We start from the raw sequence: 21,739 nt of genomic DNA, 5'->3' as shown, positions 1-21,739 counted from the left end.
ACACATAAAATAAGAATTTTCTACAACACGTGGTGTTTTCTCTCAAATCTAAGAGCCAATCAGCTCTCTGATGTGGCGACAGCCGGGCGTTTCCCATCATGCACTGGGCCACGCAGTCGGTGGAAAGCTACTTCGGCGCCTGGCTCTAAAATCGGCGGCCGCCTTGCTCTTGTGAGATTATCGTTGACCACGTGTGCATGACGTCAGAGCAAGTCGGGATCAAGTCGGACACAAATCTAGCCGGCATGCATTGCGCGCCGATCACTGGCGATTGATTGTGCGCAGAACTGGCTCATCTCGAACGGACCTACTGTCACATCGCCTGCCTCAACTCTGCTCTTCTCATCCGGCCTCTCTTTCCCTCCGATCGGTCACATTCTCACTCCCACCTGTCCAAATTACATGGCTGTCTTATTCTCCGACTCATTTATTTCCACTTTCCATCATCAGCCCTGCTGTACTGTATAACTTGCCCATTACAATGCTGTAGTTTTTCTGTTGAGTGGTTACACACCAGATGACCGACAACTTGGTGTTCATTCCCAGGCTTTTATTCTCCGCTCGCTTCCACACATGTATACATTATATGCTGTCTGCTTACTCGCCCATGTCATGCATATCTATACTCGCCGGGTGGCGTAGTTCTCACTGTGTTGCTTATTCTTTTGCTTTCCAACCACCTGTACCTGAACATGTTCCTGCTGTTTGATGTGTTGCCTGTTCTTGACCTGCTCAACTCGCGTGCCCTTCTTGGAATTGTTTTACAATTTGAACCACCATCTTGTTGACAACTCATAAGCCTGTTTCTGACCATTGCCTGCATACGTCCCTTATTTATTACATGGTGTTAAACTGGGCTCTGTGTAGCGAAACAGATACTTGTATGACATTTAAAGATATTTAATTAATGATATTTTTAAAATTCAGGCTCCAATTGAAGCTTTTCAGAATCACTCCTATAGGAGTCGTATGCAATTTATCAAAATCAGAATCAGCTTTATTGGCCATGTGTATTTACACATACATGGAATCTGACTCCGGTTTCACTTTGCTCTTCGTACTTATGTACATACACAATATACAATAAACAAGATAAATATAAAAAAGACACAAAATAAATGTAAAGACAGAGAACAGAGACAAAAAGACAATTAAGACAACAGTGGTAGTCAGAGTAGTGCAAATGGCGTCACCTGAACCCTGAATCCTCGGCTGTGAAACCAGCGACAGATAAAAAATAAAATCCCTTCAAGCTCCAACATCTGGAGAAAAAACAAACAGATCTCCGCAGTATCGAATGTTTCCAAGGCGTCAGAAAAATAAATTACCCCACCATTTCTCATCAGCGAATGTGGACAGCTGTAGCGTTTTAAACGTTACGTTCAAGATTTACAGCTTTGTTTCGGCTGTAAAGTCAAAAAAGTACTTTGGATATTGATATATTGACATATTAACTGCAATTAGCGAAACAAGCTAAAACTAAAGCTGTCGATATGTAGTCTTAATAGGCTAAATACGTCAAGTGCAACACCCTCTGCAAGCAGCTGAGCATGCATTGGAGAGATGACTGTGTAGAGTCCTCTGTCGTGATGTTGGTGGTTTATTTAATTGGCTTGAGTGCATTAAGGAGCATTTTAAAATAAATTAAAAATTAAAAAATTGAACTAGGTCACTCATTAAGAACACATTTGTATTTACAATGGCAGCCTGGCAAAAGGCAAAGCTTTTTGAAGGTAAAAAAGTTGAAAAGACAGCAAAACACATCCAAACATTTCCAACACACCCATTCCTGGCATGCAGTCACAACAAGCATCACATGAAGATAGCAGACTGGCACACAGGCATGGGGCAGCAGACAACATCAACAGGCAATACAATTACAGAACAAGAGAAGTCTACTTTAAACAGTAAGACATGTCATTTAGTTTTTCTGCATCAAATAAGGAAGATTTTTAAAGTAATACTTCATCATTGTACTATTATTTACATTTAATATATATGTAGCTGATGATCAATATAATTGTGAGATTAAACTCTCCCATCAAGTCAACCTACACGTTATTCAAGATCCAGATACATATGATGGTGATAAAGGAGGCGGAGATGAAGACAATGTACAAGCAGAACAACAGACGGTCAATGACTGTCCCGACCATTTGCCAATCTTGTGAGGCTTTGCTCCCCTGGAAGTGTTGGTCCACCTGAAGGCGGATGGCCGTGAGATCTCGACTCAGCTTCCTCAGTTCATCCAGGCTCGGGTCCAGAAGGGGTTTCACTGGAGGTGTATCACCAGAGTCGCTCTGAAGATCTTTTGAAGGAATTATGCTGGTATTCATTGCTAGATATGTAAAAATAAAAAATATGAATAAACTCCTTGTAAAAAACAAACAGAAATACTTAAACATTTTAGTATTATTTTCAGTTTAGAGAACTGTAAGCTATATATATATATATGTATATATACATATATATATATATATATATATATATATATATATATATATATATATATGTATATGCATGCATATATGTATGAAGGATGAACCTTCATGATTCAAATAACTTTTCTTATATACAGTCGTTATTGTCATTAGAACTTTGTTCAAATACACACTCATTACATAAGATGTAGAAGTAGTTATGGTGACAGACATAATAATGAAAGAATATATGATAATAACATTACTATACCTTTAGTGGGTGGGTAAATGGAGACTGTAATGCGGTTGCTCTTCTTTTTTGGAGGGAGACAAACGGCAATAGCTATATATCGTAGCACGAGGACACTGACCCAGTTCGGAACCGCACCGTACTGGCTGGAGCTGAACTGGATATTAGTGATAAACACCGTCTCCAACAGGCTGGCCACCATCAGAGCGAGACTGATGCAGAAAAAAACATCTGCAGGAAGTCAAAAAAGTATGGTTAAGAAATAAAGAGATATTTTTAATGCAAACTGTATTCATCATGGGTGGGCAACTGATTGACATCAGAACCATCAGAAGACGATATATTAATTGTCCAACAATGGCATTTGGTCAAGAATAATGGTATACATATAAAACTAAAAGAATAACCTAAGAAGAAAACTCAAGTCAAAATGGAATGGTTAAGAAATAAAGAGATGATTGTTATTGCATACTTTATTCATCAAGGATGAGCAACAGGTTAACATTTGAATTGTCAAACTGCAGTGAGGGTAAAAGTAATCTCAGCCGAGTTTGGCTGTTGATATTTACTGTAAATCTACTTATATATATCAGAGGTGTCACTCACTGATGAGAGGTGTTGTCTCCCCAGTGACAGGCAGCAGGTCGTTCATGATGAGCAGGAAGACGGTGTAGCCCAGGATGAGGGTCATCTTGAAGGAGGAACGGTCCACACTATCAGGAGGCAGCAGGAAGCTGAAGAGGTCCACTGTGATGAGGAAGCAGCTGGGGATCAGCAGGTTCACCACGTAGAGGAGTGGCCTACGTTTCAGAATGACCTTCGAATGAGAAACAATCAATCAATCTCGGGCAGTTAAAAAAATATTTTTTTCCTCACCATTGAAAAGGAAAAAAATACTGAAAAAATGCAAACATAATTTTGTTGGTCCACAGCACCTCCTTAAAGCAGGTATTAAATGCATTCATCAGTTTTAACTAAGTGGTACAACTATAGTGTTTTCCTCTTTGTCAAGCCTTGTGGTGGAAAATAGTATGTTCATGTGTATGCTCAACAGGAAACTATCATGGTTTTACCAAATGATGTAAGGATTTTTAGGCATTCCTCTGGCCCCTCTAGGTTTAGGCTGAGCCCTGAATGCTTACAACACCTGGCTCCGCCCCTGCAAACTGCTCGTACTGCAGCTGTGCAGTGACACTTTTTGGGCAATATAGCACAATAGGTTGTGTGATATGGAGCTCTTGGCTAAAATTTAGATCATGAATAAAAATTGCTTATGAAGCACAATGTTACGAGACAATTTGTTGGCTTATTTGTTGGCTTATTATCTAAACTACACCGCAGACTAAAGTCCCTGACGGCTGACTCATATGTACGGGTCACATCAACAAATACTGTTTTCCTCCAGTAATTTTTTTTTTTATACTAATACTCATCCACTCTGACTTGGTATACTGAGATGAGGGTTGACAACAACACATAGACTGCACACATTTTCACTGGTATTATTTTTCTACAAACAAGACATTATTTAGAATAATTTCAAAGATCAATCACGTAAATAAAATCAACACAGACATTCGACACACAGTTTCTTCAAGGTGTCACAACTGATTTAACAGTGATATTGAAAGCCAAAATACAGAACAAAATATCTTACATAGTATTTGATCTCGGAGTAGCTTCCAACGTTTGTCTCCAGGGTACTTTCAGCTGCTTCGATATCTATAAGCTCCCACTCCCCTTGGGTCTTTATCGATTTTATGGACTCTTCCAGGACCTGTGCAGCTGGGGTGCCTTGAATCATCCTCATCTCTTCAGCTGGAATCCAATTTGAGGAAAGTTTGACCATATTAGATACCCAGTCTGTGTGAAGTGTTGCTTTTCGTGCAAATGGGTAGAGCTCAGGGCATGCTTTCATATTTTGTTTAGTTTTGTTCTGCAGTATAAAATAACAAAGCCTAGTTTGTAAAAATTAAATCAACTGTAAAATGGAAAATTAATTGTTAAGATTAATCAACTAATCTTCTAAAACAGAATTAATCAATACAGACGAGTAGTTAGTGGCAGCTCTAGCCAAATTATAATAAAAGTCAATGTGAGGTCGATGTTTTTGTTTTTGTTTTTTGCGCAGGCTTACCAAAGTGTAGATATGATCCGAAGGTCAGCGAGCATTTTTGGATATCGAAGGGGAAAGTGTAGATTTCTAATCGGCAGGAGCTGACCACTCTGATTGGCTTTGAATCATATACATGACCTGTGTTGTATAAGTAGACATAGGGAGTTTCGGGAGAGTTGTCTTCATCCATGCTGGAAAAAAGAGAGAATAAAAACAACTTTTATTGGACATACCTGGACATACTTTAAAAGGATATAGTTAATGTTCTACTCAGCTGACTAATTTTCTTAGTTTCATTGTTCAATCACCAAATATTTAAAACTGGGCACAGTTCTTGATGAAGCAAATAGATAAAAACTAAAAGATAAACCACTGTGTGATGAAAACAACACAACAGCTACAGCGCTGTAGAGACGTGCTATTGATGGTGATTCCTTTTGTTAATGAATTCACCATTTGACAGAGTACTCAACATTCTTTTCACTTACAACTCTACGATTCTGACGTCTGGGATCCAAAGCTTTTCTCGAGAGACAGAGACTCTTTTAGTTCCACATTCCTTCTCATCCCAGCTCAGTCCTTCGATGTCCCACTCCTACATTAAACACAACAACACCCCTGTGATGTACAGCTTAGACACAACCATACTTTGATTCAATGGATTAGTCTGGGGATGTTTTAATATTTTTCTTATTGTCAACAAATCCCACGGAAAGACCAAGACCAACAATATACGCATAGCCTACCACTAACTAATATATTCAATGTAACCAAAGTCTGAAACTTCTTGTTCCCAAGCAGTTTAATTACAAAATACACGTTTGTTTCCTCATATTGAAAGTATACAATACACAATCAAAGTAAGACATTGTCACATTTAACATGGTCAAGATTATGATATTTGATCATCAATTTTCTCTTTAAACTATTTACATTTCTGGAATTTGGGACAATGATAATTTATCTGTTCTGTTTGGGCTCTTGTCAGTAATTTTGCCTATTGAAATTTGTTTAAAAAATATATTATTTAATTAAATGTATTTATTTTTTGTCAGTGCTATGACAACTTACCAGGACTTGCCATAAGAGCGAGGTCAAAGACTGGGCTTGTTCATCCTAGACATGAGAAATATTTATGATTATTAATAATTAATAAATGATCTTATATAGTATACTTGGTTAAAAAGGTTATGCTTGTGTATGTGCAAGCATGAATAGAAAGTAGCTCATGGACTCACCACTCCTATTATTCCTGACACAGTGATATCAATGGATATGTTCATTGTATCTGAAAAGCTTTTTACAGGTCGCAGTAGGTGTGTAGAAAACTGTTCCTTCTCGAGTGCATCAAACAAGGCTTTAGGAGTTGGGCTGGTGCAGGTCAAGGCTGCAACAGAACCTGAGTTCAAAAAGAGAAATAAGGAATCTGAATTCATGAGAAAATAAATATGTATATATTTATTTAATTAATTAACACTTCTATAATAAATGATTTCATGACAAAAGTCTTAACATGACTTAAGTCACTTTGAGAAAACATTTTGTAAAATAACACTTCCCACAGGCTTTTAGGATTTAAAGATTTTGGTTTAAGATTGTATTTGTTAATCGAGTAGATGGTCAATATTCTTCCTTCCTTACCCTGAAGCAGTGGAAAACAGATGAAAATAATCCAGGCTGCCTTTCCCTCTGTCATCTTGTCTGTGTCAGCTCAGCTTCATCCCATCCATTTTAAAGGACAATGTCAACAGTCTGAACAAATGGTGTAGTTTCTCATTGGCTGAATTGATCCTCAACTCACACCTTTTTCTTCTGAATTACTTGTGGGCGTGTCTTGCTTTTCAAAGTAAAAAATGACCAAACAAGGATGTCTGCTAATCTCAGGCGTTGACGTCACTTGTTACGTACAACAAGCCTTTTACCACATCTGCATAATACACAATAGAAAAGTGTCAAGACAAAGCTATATAAATGGATTTGAAAAACTTCAATATATTCTGTTTGTGGTTATGCACACATCTCTCTTCAGTGTTTATTTATACAATCTATGTGTAGTTTTTAAACCTATGTCTTGTGTAAAGCGTTACTCTGCACTGATATTCACTCAATTGTCTCAACGTAATCACACATAGCCTAAATACAAAAATACACACAAGATGATTAATATGACTATTAAATGCAAAAGAAGGACCGTTTATGTCTCCTCTGGTGTCTAAGTGTTGCATATTTTAAAGAAGAAGTAGAGGACGTCATTGGCTTTTAGCCTAAAGAATAAAAGCAAATAGAAAAACTTTGTAGACACATGAGCAGTGTTGTTCAAATTCCTGGAAACGTCCAGGGTAGAGGGATGCTAGTGAAATAGTCTGGAACACGTCTATCTGACAAAAGAGAAAAGTTTGAAAAAATAAATAAATAAAATAAAATGTAACAGTCAATTGGTTTCAGAGCCTCATTTGAAAAAAATATGTTTGTGGGTCATAAAGAACCATATTAAATTATGACTGTTTTACAACCAGTTAAAAGTTCCTCACAGTAACTTTAAACATCATCCATGACACAGAGCTGACAACTCTGATCGACTTATCATCATGACCTGTGTATAACACAATTTCAATCCCATAAATCATAACAAAGAAAAAGTTGAATTTCTTTGATAATTTGGCAAATTTAAATATAGACACACAAAAGTATTAACTGTATACAATATTTATATTAATGAATGAATATATACTTTATTAATCACCAAGGGGAAATTTCGTGTCGCGTAGCAGCCATTTACACAGAAAATAAGAAAAGATATAAAAACAGGGATGAAAGATGTATGCAATACTAATACTAATCGAATAAAGATAAAAATAACAACAACAATAAAATAGTTGGATGAAAGAAAGAATAACAGAGTATTAATTTAGGAATTTAATTAAATTAACTTAAACAGTATAAATATGAAATAAAAAGGAAGGACAGTTTGTTTTCTTGTGTGTCTTAGTGCTGCATATTTCTGAGAACTATCTCATTGCTAAGTATTATAGAGCTCCATTTTTGGAGCCATCAAAGAGCCACACTGTTGCACTGAATGACATATTCCTTCATTACAATAAACACAGAATAGTAGACGTTGTTCCATATTCCAGGTTCTAAAAGCACTCAATCTGCTGGACACATCTGTTTTCTGAATTTCAATTTCAAACCTTGGATGTTTCAACTGTGGACTCTCAATTCATCCGATCTTGGCGTTATCCATTAGGAATATACAGCAAGAAATAAGTTAATTGCTGAGCTGTTTTTAATTTAATTTCAGTTTTTTGTGTATAGGCCTAGTTTTGACTGTTAGAGGCATACGAGGAAGATGATGATATATGTCACAATAAAAACACATTGAAAAGAACAAAATAAGACATAAAACACAACATATTCCCTTTCCCCTCCCTGAAGCTCCAACTTAAAGAGTTTCCACATAACCTCCTACCTCTCACTCTGGCATACTCCATGTAGAGCTATCCCTAACCATCATGCGGCTATTCGTCAGTTTCTAATTATTTTTTTTTTTTTTACAATGGAAGCTAATAAGTAGTACGATTTAGCCTTAACCCAAAAGAGAAAAAAAAGAAATCAAAATAAGTGGACTGAAATATTACATTATTATCCTCATTATATTCATATTATTCTTTGGCTAATTAACAATCCCTTTTCCTATTGAATTAAATAAAAAGAAAACATTTCTATACACATTCACACACATCCATATACATGTACATACATGCACATCCATACACTTCTAACTCATCTTGTTGAGTAAAAAAAAAATGCACTTGGTGAAGAGGAAGCTGAGCCTGAAGGCGAAGCTCTCAATTTACTGGTCGGCCTATGTTCCAACCCTCACCTATGGTCTCGAACTCTGGGTCGTGACCGAAAGAACGAGGTCGCGGATACAAGCGGCCGAAATGAGCTTCCTCCGTAGGGTGGCCGGGCTCAGCCTTAGAGATAGGGTAAGGAGCTCGGACATCAGGAGGGAACTTGGAGTTGAGCCACTACTCCTTCGTGTCGAAAGGAGTCAGCTGAGGTGGTTCAGGAATTTAATTTGGATGCCTCCTGGACACCTCCCATTAGAGGTTTTCCAGGAACGTCCAAGTAGTAGGAGACCCTGGGGAAGACCAAGGAGGGATTATATCTCTCGGCTGGCCGGGGAATGCCTCGGGATCCCCCAGAATGAGTTGGTAAATGTTGCTGGTGAGAGGGAAGCCTGATGAAAATGGATGGATGGATGGATCATTTTAAAAGAAATAAGCGTAGATACGAGGGACAACTGGTATGCTACTTTAAAATATAACCTTTTTTTTTTTATCCAAGATGGTCCAATGAGATTATAAATCTTTTTTTCAAGGGGGTCCTGGCTACTGACACACAACTTGTGGTCAGGTCAGGTGCGGAATGCACTGCGCTTGTTTTGTTTTTGCAATTTGTATATATGCAAACATGACGAACTGTCTTGGAAATGAGACCCCAGGCCTGTGCTTCACCTGCTTATAGCTTTAGGAAAAAAGGCAAATAGAAAAACTTCAAAGACACATGAACAGTGTTGTTCCAGTTACTAGACACCTCAAGGGTAGAGTGATTGAGAGTCAGATAGTTTGTTATAACATACTAATAGATATTTTAACTGACAAGGCAAGAGAAGTGTCAGGAAGAATTTAAAGATCTTTTTTTTCTTAGCAAGGAGGTACAACCAAGAATGCGTGGCCAATGCATCATTCGCCGTGAAAAAAGAAGCAGATGTCTCTTTGGTTTGAGATACAGCCGTGTCAAGTAGCTGCATCAGTATGTTGGCGGGACCGAGATATACTGGTCTATTGATCATAGACATGTATATGAGAAGTTGAAGTAGTCGTTGTGACGAATAATTGTGAAAACCGTGAAACTGCAATATTTCCTCTGATAGTAAATGTGATATTGAAATTCCGTATTGCGACATTCCTAATGGTAATCAAATATAAAGATAAAAACACACACACACAAGAGATTTCATAAAGCTTGTTTTATTACTCAAAATTCATGTTTTTCTACAGTGGCAGACACAATTGAGGTGTAATATTACATGTTAATAAGAAAATGAAATGCAAAGAAGGAACTGGGACAATTTATGTTTGGAATATCTTGTCTTGCTTGCTTAACATTCCAGAGCTGTTTTCAACTCCTGCGAGTAGGTACGAGACACTTGCTAAACTATGATCATCTTTTTCATCAAGAGTGTTTTCTGTTAAGATGCTTTTGGGAAACACCAGGCTTAAGAGGAAATAAAAAGAATTACACAATCCTCATAAGCTTTTATATACTTCTAAGAAACGAGGCCCTGTACATCAACTCAGGAACAATTTAAAATAAAAGAACTTGTAAGACGCATAAATGTTGTCCTTTTTACAAGACTCCTCCAGGGTAAAGTGATAAGTGTAGTTTGAATTGTTTGTACAAGTATGTAAATATGTGTTGCGTGACTGTGCAGGAGAAAAGTCAACAGGAGTTTAAAAATCTCTCAGATGTTTGTTTTAGAGCCTCTGTGCGTAACTGTTAAACAATTAAATAACACAAAACATTAAAAGGAATTGTGAAAGAGGGCGTTCAGTGGAGAGATGTATTGTAACATAACAACTTTCAAATGCAACAATTCAACCAACCTTCACAACGCTTGTATGCTGAGTCATAGTAATTGACAATGACTATGAGAAAGCATGTGAACAAATAATAATTCACAAAATCCCCCTAAATATAAAAAAAAAACAAAAAGAGCAAAATCAGGATGTGTTGTATGACTGCATCCATATAATGATGATGGTAATGAAGCTGACTGATATGAAGACGATGTAGAGGCCGAACAGCAGGCGGTCTATGATGAATCCCAGCTGGATCCACTCCTCTGAGCCCTGGCTTTCCCCCAGCCGATGCTTCACCCGAAGGCAGATGGCCTCGAGGTCGCTGCCGAGGCGTCTCAGCTCCTGCAGGACCTTCTCTTCATCCAGCGGTCCTTTCTGTTGTGAAACCTTGCTGTCCTCTGCCACCATAGAAGATACTTTCATTTCTGTTGTGGAGGATATGAGGATATTAAGAAGGAGATGATGGAAACTTTTTGCAAAATGAAGCACATCCCAGGTCTTTTACCTTGTGCGGCAGGATTTCGGATGACTGTGTCCTCTTGATCTCTGGACTTGGGAGGAAGCCATACCAGGCGGCCCAGGATGTGAAGAACAAACACTCTGACCCAACGAGGGACTGGAGAGTAGTGAACGGAACCACACAGCAGGTTTGTGATGAGGATAGTCTCCAGTAGACTCGCTACCATCAGAGCCAGGCACAGACACAGGAACACATCTGGGATGAGAGTAATAATGATAATATTAATAATAAGTAATAATAAGAACAAATTAACAAGTTAAATCCATACGGACAACTCCAAGCTTTAAAGGCTATTAACACACAGCATTATCACCTTTTAAGTTAATATGGTGACTGTGCCAGCAAACAGTTGCTTTTTACTCATCAGACAGCAGGGAGTAGCTTTAGCATTCATTTAGAGCCATGTTTCTAGCTCAAGTGAGTCCTTCGCATTTTTTGTTATCTGAAGGATGCATTCTGAAACCCGACTATTGTATGGGTGTTGGTGCTAAATAATAATCTGTAATATAGGTTTAGGAAAGATACAACCTTAGTAAGGCTAGAATAACAACCACTGATTTCATGGTAACAGACAAGCCACTGGTAGGGCTTAGTAATTGAAGTAGCTCACCATGGATAAGTGAAACAATCAGGTAGTCATAATGTCTTATAAATATGTGAATTAAGTTATTGATAGCTGTTTATACAGTACAATTAACATGTGCAATACAAGTGAAAAATGACTGCCCGTTAATTGTTTTGTCACAGAATATCGAAAGCCAAAGCAGGTAAACGGCCATGGCAGAGACAGTCTTTGGAATCTTTGCCATTCGAAAAGAAGGTGCACATCCCAGTGATGACCCCGAGGATGTTGGGATCATTCTGGAGGGGACGGAAGTGCTAGATGAGTTGGAAAATGTACCTTTTGCGGTGTCAATGTAGCTTGCTCTTGTGTATGCTCTCAACCTGAGCTACCCTCCAGAGCTGAAGTACACCTTCGAAGCTCTGCAGAATGTAATTTTGGAACTATATGGAAACAAACTATCCATAAAAGGACAAGCTCTAAAAACAAAGCGTTCCCGTTAGTTTGAGACTGCCCACTGATGGCTAAAGCAGGTAGGAAACATCTGTGTTTCTGTGTTATTTTCTGCATTCCTGTGAGTTCACCAGCACATACATGACAAGTGCAATAAGTTAGTAATTGCAAATGTTTGAAGAGGAATATTTTCAGAGTTTGTTACTGAATGTGCAATACAATATTTGTGAATAAAAAGCCAATACTTTATCAATACATCTGTGAAACCTAATTCAATCGGCTCTTTTCTCATCCACCGCCATCATGTTTACAAAAGCACAGCATGCACCATCGGCTACATGCTTCTTCTATTTATTTTTTTACTTTTCTGGCTGAGACAAAGCAGCCAGGTGGATGGACGACAGAGAGGACAGAAGTCAGGAGGAATGACTGATATTAACTAATGTCTGTATTCAGAACGGTTGTTTATTGTCGAGACATTTTACATTTATTTCCAGTGAGATATACATTTTATATTTATTTCCAGTGAGATACACATTTATAAAGTCACTTTATATAGTGAATTTACTGATGTAAACATAACTGTATCGGCTCTCGAAACAATATTTAGTTATATCTAAATTATTACTTCTAATTCTGTTCTGAATTTATTTGTTCAAAATTCATATCTTTTTAAAAACAATTATTTAATCTAGTAGAAGAATAGAGTATTGCTACATCAACAAAATACCTATCCATACCTGTAGTGCCCCGTAGTTCTCCAACACGCTTGGAAAGGGAGGGATGAGCAGAGGTATTTAGTTGGCGCCAACCTGCCACAAACTACTAGATGCCACTAAAACCTACACACTGTTCCTTTTAAATCCAATATCTACTTACCTTCTAACTCTGTTTCGATCTCCACTCATCTCAAAATTGAAATGTTTGTCTCTTTAGCTGTTAAATGCTTCACTGTTATCACCAGCTAGTGGCTAACTTTGTCTGACTGGTGTTTGATGCTAGCCCGGTAGTGTACAGTAATTTTATTGAAAACAGCTGCATCCTTTAATTGTCAGAGTTTATGTCTTCAACTGATTGTTGCAATAGTAGAGGATATTGTCAACTCACTTATGAGCGGTATGGTGTCTCCACTGGCAGGCAGCATGTCATTCATGATGAGCAGGAAGACGGTGTAGCCCAGGATGAGGGTCATCTTGAACAAGGACCGGTCCATATTCTGGGGAGGCAGCAGGAAACTGAAGAGGTCCACTGTGATGAGGAAGCAGCTGGGGATCAGCAGGTTCACCACATAGAGGGTGGCCCGGCGCTTTACTGACACCTGGAGCAGTACAGACAGAGATACAGCAGCTGGTAAACCACATTTCTTGATTTAGATTAGTACAGAACAGAACAAATTGTGTGAAAACTTGTTGAGCTGTCAATTTTACAATGCCTGAAAAGATGTCTCGAAGAAGTTTTGTTATGTTTGAAATGCTTGGGAAAATATGATTTGAGTCAAGTTTTCATTAAATTGGGACAAATAGTTGCAAATGACGATACACAATCATCACAATTAAGAATAGTGAAAGTTACAACAATACATCCCAGAACATAGACTTTACATTTTAACACAGCATACAAGAGTACTGTCAATTTATGAGGTCATAAACTTACGTTTGGGGAGTGTATTACAGTATAATGGTTTTACAGACAGTATTCATGTTCATATGCCTGTGTATGATGATAGTCATTTATACTCAGTAAGGTAACTGTTAATATACCCTGTGATGATTCATATTTTCATTGTTTTATTTAACATGATACACTTCCTGTAGTAAAATATTTGGTGACGTAGACCAAAAGACCTCCCAAGACTTTTCAATCCTGCTCCTCCTTCTGTATCTTCATCTAATCTTTATTGTTGTGTAACACACAATAAAGTTACAGTCTACAATATTTTCCTTACAAAGAAGCGCATCTCTTGGTAGATTTCTCCATCCCCAGCTGGTAGCAGGTATGTCTTCACTGTGAGTCCAACTAGTTCCCACTCACCCATAGTTGACATCACTTCTTTAGAGTATTTTAACATATCCGCTACGGTTAATGAGAGATCTATCTGAAGAGCAGTTACTGAAATCAAAAGATAATACAGTCAATGCTTTGGTAAGATTTGATCCATTTATAATGCCATTCATCACAAAAAATGTCTGTGTGTAAGACGTGTATTAAAAAGATGAAAAAAACACATCAATCTGAATATTTCAAGTATTGTGTCAATCCATTTCCACTTACGACTGTGTAAGTAGGAGTTAAAGCTTAAACTGCAGTTTTGGATGTCAAATGGAAACTTGTAGACGTCGAGCTTGCAGGAGCTGATCACTTTGAGGGGTCGATAATCCACCACGAAGCCGTCAGAATACAGATCACTGTATGGGACAAATGGAGCTGAGCTCTTCTCCATGCTACAGGACGAGAAACGACAAAGAAGCCATTAAATATGATTGGTAATATCTACTTTCTGTGGAAAATATACAAATGCCTATATTTGTAAAATACACTCTGCACGTTAAAAGCCTTCTCAGAAAAAAACACAAACATGTACAGCAAGTTTTAAGTTAAACATAGTTAATGAACAGAAAGTATTCACCAGAACAGATCTTATATGGCAGTCAATCAAGGTCAGGCCATTGATGTGTATGAAGTCAACCCACAAATACGGCTGCACTGTGATGGTACTTACAATTCATTGATGACCACATCTGGTGCCCAGAGCAGGTTCCTTGGAACTATAATCATGGAAGAACCGCACTGTTCTGGGTCCCACCTGATAAACTCATTCCTCCAGCTCTAAAGCATGAATCAGACAGATACAACACAAACTACATTGAGTATACAACTACAGCGTTCAGGTGATGTAACAGAACTGAGCCACAACAGTATAGTCTTTATTCTTTTTGACAATGATATGTTTCTGTTTTATTGTAATTTTTTTTGGTAGATAACATCATGTAGTGTCTAGTGTTCTGTTGCTTATATACAGTAGGATCTGGACAAAAACTTGATCTAAGATCCAAACTGAAAACGTCCGTGTTTTTCTGATTCTCAAGTGTGGAGAAAGGTGAACAATTTTATTTTTTCTAGTAACTGAGAAGGTGATCTTAAAGAAAGTACTTACTAAAGTTTGCCATATAAATGTTTTCAGGACCTGGGCCTTTTCATCCTGAAAAAGAACCAAAATGCAGTCGAAAGCATTCCTTCTTCACAGACATTTTTGTTATGGAAAGACATTATAGATATTGAAAAGATTAAGGGAAATTGTCCTGTTGGCTGGCAAAACCATAGTGAAGTTTTTGAATTTTTTTTTTTTTTTTTATCAGTTTAGAACCAGTTATTCATGGATTGATATGAGAATGCTAGATTACACTTAGAAGCTATAGAACATGTCCTAATAGTGAGTTGGGTTTAGGATAGTGCATGGTCCCTTACCACCCCCAAAATGCCATAAATGATGAAATGAATGCTGACGTTGGTGGGAGTTGATATATCCATGACAGGCCGAATGGAGCTGAGGTTGAAGACGGGTTGGAGAGCCTCGAGCAGGGAAGGCGGGTCGGGTCGAGAGCAGTTCAACATGACAGAACTGCAAGGAGCTACGGTGGAATAAATTAATCGCAGTTATGATTATTAGTGTAGATTAGCTGCCCCGACTAGCAGCAAGTAATTGTATTTCCCAACTGCATGCTTTTCAACAACCAAAAGTTCTATCATAAATTAAGCAACCTGCACAAAGTATGTGTGTGTCCTTAACGAAAATAAGAAATGTTGTTCCTTTTTTAATTAATCAATGAATGCTCACACATTTTACTAAGGCTAACTACAATTTATTTACATTAAAGCTTTAGTTGGTAGCTGTAAAGAAAATCACTTTTTTTGTCTGATAATGTTTAACATATATAAAATAATAATATATTTTCTCTTGACTTGATTGTACACAGTAGCCTCAGTTTGCTAAACCATTACAATACCGCAATTAATTCAAAACGTTTTACTTCCTCTACACATATATCTGCATCATGCATTATGAGCTGTACTTACCATGCATGAGCACAGAGATGAAGATGAATAGAACCTTAGCAGGCTTGACTTTCAGCGGGCAGCACTAAAAACATTAACATTGGGTCAAAAATGGTTGTTAGTCTGAGTGGTGTGCTGGTGTTTAGGGATGTCCTGTAATGTTGCCTTCAACCATTGTAGGTGTCAAAAACAGACAAAATATATGGCAAAACTAGCATTTGTAATGTAAGTGCTCTTAAAGGCCAACAACTTAAGGTGAGTTGATTTATTTTGTGGCATGCCAGAAAAGCCCTGAATTGCACAAAGTCCCCAAAGTAGGAAACTGTCAGAAAATACACAGATGTTTTAAACCAAAGGGAAAAGTGTGAGTTTAAAGATTTGGTTTGTGTTATATGAATCTACAATAGGATATAGGATTAAAAACTGGTATTAAAATAAATAATCAATTGAAAAAAATTGAAACATGATCATTATATTTGAAATGAATGTCAATCGAAAACTGCAAGAATCTTTTCAAGTAATTTTATTTTGGATACAATGTTTTTCTCCATTTTAGAACAATATAACACAAAAGGCTTCGACATCTAATAAATGTACTAGAGGTAATTTAATGTCCAATAGGGATAATAGGAAAAATGTATTATGATTAATAATACAATAACTTTAGAGAATGTAAAAATGTCTTGGCTCTAAACAAAACAACAATGTTATTATGTATTGATCAAATTCAACATATGTTTGAGTTACGTGCCCCTTAAAACAGGCAGCAGTTGTCTACTGACTGTATGAGTTCACCCAGATAATGATGATGGTAATGAAGCTGACCGATACGAAGACGATGTAGAGGCCGAACAGCAGGCGGTCTATGATGAAACCCACCTGCATCCACTCCTCTGAGCCCTGGCTTCCACCAAGCTGCTTCTCCACCTGGAGGCGGATGGCCTGGAGGTTCTTGCCCAGGCTCCTCAGCTCCTGGACGGCCTTGTCCTCCGCCATCTTCTCTGAAAGCTCAGCATCAGGTTTTCGCTGTGCTACCACAGTGTTGGGTTTCATCTCTAGTTTTCAAGGGGAAAAAATACATTATTACGTCTACTCCTACAATATGGTGAATGCGTAGAAACAATCATGCTGATCCATCGGATTTACTTTGCACTGTATATCAAGTCATATTCAGTATTAATACTAATAAGTACTAATTTCAACATTTGTAATGAACCTCCTTCACCTGAATCGTTTGTTTTTTTAGTCTTCTGAGGCAGGAAAACGAGACGGCCCAGATTTTGCAGAACAAGCACTTTGATCCAGTGAGGGACGGGAGAGAAGTCAGCCGAGCCACACAGCAGGTTGGTGATGAGGATAGTCTCCAGTAGACTAGCCACCATCAGAGCCAGGCAGATAGCGAAGAACACATCTGCCATAAAGAGAGACAGGGGTGAGGGGTCAGAATGTTTTTATTATTTACCTTGAATCATACAGAAAAGAAAATTAAAAAACAAAAATGAAAACCTCTCCGTACCGCATCTGGAAATGCATATGTAAATCTGACCATTGCTTGCCCACAGTATCTGTTTGTAGAATAAGGCATGGGATTGCCTTATAAGGCAATATCTGTCCATGTGCATATGATCTTTGTTTTTTCTGCAACGAAAACCTGTAATCTCTTTAATTATGGTGGCAAAAGGTAAACCACAGATCCACATCTCTCGAGCCTGAAAATAAAGTTGAGGAACTTTTAACTTCGTCCTGAAGTCGGAAGCTCCGGTGGGAGAAAGGGAGTTCATTGTCCAGGAGGAGAGTCTCACCATTTGGCCACGAGCAGAGCTTTGTCTTGCAATCAACACCGACACTACGCTGCTGAAGACCCAGGCCATATTGCTGGGCTAAGACACGGAAGAACCAGAACCAGAACTGCGCATAGCCGACTGTTGGACGCCTGCTGCAGTAAATTGAGAGGTTTTCTAAAGGGAATCTTGTGCTCGGAAACACTACCACTTTCTTTCACAGGGACCGCCAAAATCAACACAAAATGAAACTTCCTTGTAGTAACTTTAACTGAACAGGTAGAATGAATGGGGGATGATAACTTTTCAGCTAAATAGTATTTTGTTTTAGACTCATGCAGTATATGGCTGTGCTAGTATGTGATAGAGAAGGTGCATCATCATTATATCGTTGTTTACACGTTTGACCATAAGATAGCTGGCAGTCTACACGCCTCATGCAGCAGCTCATCTACGGATACAAAAGATGAATTATGCTTCTCAGTAACAACTAGAGCAACAGCAGAATAAAAAAACAAAACATTTAAAAGCAAGATACAGATGGAACGGGTAAATACAGATAACTTTTGCTGAGTCTGAATCTCACTTATGAGAGGTATGGTGCTTCCGGTGATGGGCAGCAGGTCGTTCATGATCAGCAGGAAGACGGTGTAGCCCAGGATGAGGGTCATCTTGAAGGAGGACCGGTCCACATTCTGGGTAGGCAGCAGGAAGCTGAAGAGGTCCACTGTGATGAGGAAGCAGCTGGGGATCAGCAGGTTCACCACATAGAGGGTGGCCCGGCGCCTCACTCTGACCTGCAGAGGTAAGATACAAAACACATTGGCAGGTACCCATTCTGTGCACATTTGAAAACTGAGCAAGCTTTTTTTACTGTGCAATAGTGCTGTCATAACTCCATGTCCACATACAGTATATTTACACCAGCTGCACAATCAAGGAATGGGACTGTTACTTATAATAGGACGAATGCAAATCAAACGTATCGAACCGAATGTTAAAGTAAATTAAGAAATTTCACAACATACAGTAGGTTTACTTGCTTCAAACCCAATACTCTTATAATCTGAGACTGAAATGCAATATCTGCAATTTACAGACATCAACCTACATTAAAGATAAGTTCATCAATGTAATCATCCGAAATTCTTTCTTTGTGTTTGCTGGAGGTGATATCCAGCAGCTCCCACTCCCCCATGGTGGTTATCACCTTCTTGGAGATCTTTGTTATATTATCTGCACTCCTCCCCAGGATCATCTTTATGTCCCTCGCTACGAGCAGAGGAATAGAGAAATATAATATCCTGTCAAGTCAAGGTCATGTTACATTATACACATTACAGAAATATAGGAATTTAGTGTTTATTTAACAAAATTAATATATATTAATTTGATTTTATAAAAATATGTTGTCTGTCCCAAGCTTATCACTGTACACTCATGAAAAGTGAAATAGATATTCCTCCCAACCACATGTTCATTAATCATCCCAACTCTGAGGTTGCACACATGGGTGTCCCAAAATAGAAGTTGACACCATTACAGGAAAACATGCATTACTGCTCATAAAAGGGACAAAGATAACTTACTACCGATTACATTTATATTTATTGGATGTATTTGTCCAAAACAGCATAGAAAAGTCTATAAAGACAGGAAACAAGACATTTGGGGAAGTTTCTTACCCAAGTGCATGTAGGAGTTGAAAGTCATAGTGCAGTTCTGTATATCGAAGGGGAAGGTGTAGATATCGAGGTTGCAGGAGCTGACAACTCTGACTGGTTTAGCATCGTGCACCTTACCATTGCTATGCAGGTACACATATGGGACAAAGGGGGCTCTGTTTTCATCCATACTGTAAGACAGGAACAGGCAGAGAAGTTATGAGTGAAACATCTGCAAATTTACAAAATAAAATAAAAATAAAAAATCCGTCCTTCTAACAAATACTGCCTGTTTCGCCACAACCTGAAGGCACATAAATGAGTCACTCTGTTGTGTGACATTTTCCTTAATTACAGCGAACATGTGTGTGTATTTTGAGTTAATCCGAAATACATCGTACTGTTTACGGAAATACTCTCTAAACCACCAAATGTGTATTAATCAGCGGCTGAAAATAGTCATACAAAATGCAATATTTACTCCTGTTTGTTAAATTTGTTAAAAACTACTGTTCCCAGCTGGTTTGGGAAATTATTTAGCCATTTCAAAAACTTTGCACCTCTACATATACATATATATATATATATATATATATATATATATATATATATATATATATATATATATATATATATATATATACACATAATATATACTCACAATTCATTGATAACAATATCTGGCACCCAAAACAGGGTTCTGGGAAGAGAAATCCTGTCAGTGCCACATTGGATTGGGTCCCAAGTGACAAACTCGTTTTCCCACCACTAAAACCACAAAGATGGTGTCAGTGCATATATCAGGTATTGTATAAGTAATAATCACATCATTTACAAAAAATAATCCCACAATTATCCCTACACTACTGACTGAGAAATGAACATGGATGATTGTAGAACATACATAATGTAGCCAAAGGTAAGTGACCAGGAGTTGAGCCTTTTCATCCTGGAAGACAAGAAAACCTGCGTTAAGACACAAAGACAGTGACAGTATTTCTAATGTTTTTTATGGGGACCAAATGAATCCTCTCAGTGGAGCCCAGACATATAATGGAGTGAGTCACTCGGTATACAGTATAATGCTCCTTCCTTGTTCTTATCGACTCAGAGCTGAAACATACCACTCCTAGTATCCCATACATGGTGAAGGCTGTGACGACGTTGGTGCAGGTTGTCATGTTCATAATGGGTCGTATGGCGCTCAGGTTAAAGATTGGACGCAGAGCTTCCAGCAGAGCGGGTTGGTTCGGCTCAGAGCAGTTCACCTTGATGGCACTGCACACAGCTGACGGGAAGATTTAAGAATTGAAAGTCTAGTCGTAAACATGCTTTGGCTTATTTTCAAAAAGACAGCAGACCTGCAACTAAAAAAAAGATTGAAAAACAAGGGGGTTGTCTCCACAATACTTACCAGTAGTCATACGGATTTCTATTAACTTATTTCCAATTCAACGCAGAATAAAAATACATTTAAATCTTCAATTATTTGTTGTACAATATTGCACATCGGCTACATTATACGTTATATAATTGGCGATGCAGTGCACATTCTCCTGAGCGTATTTATTCTATATAACCTTCTTCTTTGCAACAAACTTGTGATATGTGGATGCTTAATACTCAATATTGTGCAAACCAAAAAACGTACCTGGCATAAGAATGAGAATCACGACCACAGTGACTGATGGAGGGAAGCACTAGAATAACACAACAATTACAAAAAATGTATTACATTTAGGCAACTTAAAACATTAAATTAAAATTATGAATTATAGATTGTTTAGGAAAAACAATCAGTTACAGAAAAGATGCATTATAACTGATGCTGTATTTATCCTCTGAAATAACACATCATAACATACAGAATATGCACCAGGAGAAGATACTTTACCTTTGGTGTCATGATTGCAGGAGTTAAATCTTCCTACAGTCGTCCGATTAAAGCTGTTTCTTCAGTATCAAGTCTGGAGGACACACAGATGAATCATCACAATGCTTCATTGGAACATTTGCTTTTAGTTTTAATTGTATGAACAGGAGAGTCGCTTGCCCATAAATAACCATGGTCAGACAGCAAAGGCATATCCTCCACTTACCTGGCAAACTCACGCTTGCGAGACTAAATTCAGCCTTCGTGGCCAAGCTATACATAGTGGCAATGTAAACCAAGCGTGATGTTGACAAACCCCTGGCAAATGAAGTGGGAAATGGAAAACTCTGCAAGGCAGCAACTTTCCCTGTTGGTGGTTTCATACAAAACAAAGATAAT

General features: G+C 38.0%; 2 protein-coding genes across 2 annotated transcripts; both read right to left on the bottom strand.

The window, feature by feature from the left end:
* Positions 1 to 2,051: 2,051 nt before the first annotated feature.
* On the bottom strand, positions 2,052 to 8,277 carry LOC306738843 (5-hydroxytryptamine receptor 3C-like; the record flags this gene model as incomplete). The annotated part of the gene is made up of 9 exons (XM_079220765.1): positions 2,052 to 2,275; positions 2,692 to 2,901; positions 3,277 to 3,487; positions 4,328 to 4,488; positions 4,808 to 4,977; positions 5,275 to 5,381; positions 5,858 to 5,902; positions 6,025 to 6,185; positions 8,256 to 8,277. 9 exons carry the CDS (start codon positions 8,275 to 8,277, stop codon positions 2,052 to 2,054), a joined length of 1,311 nt encoding a protein of 436 aa, XP_079076891.1.
* A 2,298-nt stretch (positions 8,278 to 10,575) lies between these two features.
* LOC306738841 (5-hydroxytryptamine receptor 3C-like) lies at positions 10,576 to 20,891 on the bottom strand (the record flags this gene model as incomplete). The annotated part of the gene is made up of 12 exons (XM_079220763.1): positions 10,576 to 10,859; positions 10,940 to 11,149; positions 13,077 to 13,287; positions 16,848 to 17,077; positions 17,248 to 17,433; positions 18,390 to 18,600; positions 18,915 to 19,075; positions 19,489 to 19,658; positions 20,129 to 20,235; positions 20,372 to 20,416; positions 20,592 to 20,755; positions 20,882 to 20,891. The coding sequence occupies 12 exons, from the start codon at positions 20,889 to 20,891 to the stop codon at positions 10,576 to 10,578; spliced, it is 1,989 nt and encodes a 662-aa protein (XP_079076889.1).
* Positions 20,892 to 21,739: the final 848 nt, after the last annotated feature.

The sequence above is a fragment of the Taurulus bubalis genome (assembly GCF_910589615.1).
Source record: "Taurulus bubalis genome assembly, chromosome: 7".
Taxonomy (NCBI): Eukaryota; Metazoa; Chordata; class Actinopteri; order Perciformes; family Cottidae; genus Taurulus; species Taurulus bubalis.
The sequence above is the reverse complement of the archived record's forward strand: the minus strand, read 5'-3'. Positions and strand labels throughout refer to the sequence as shown.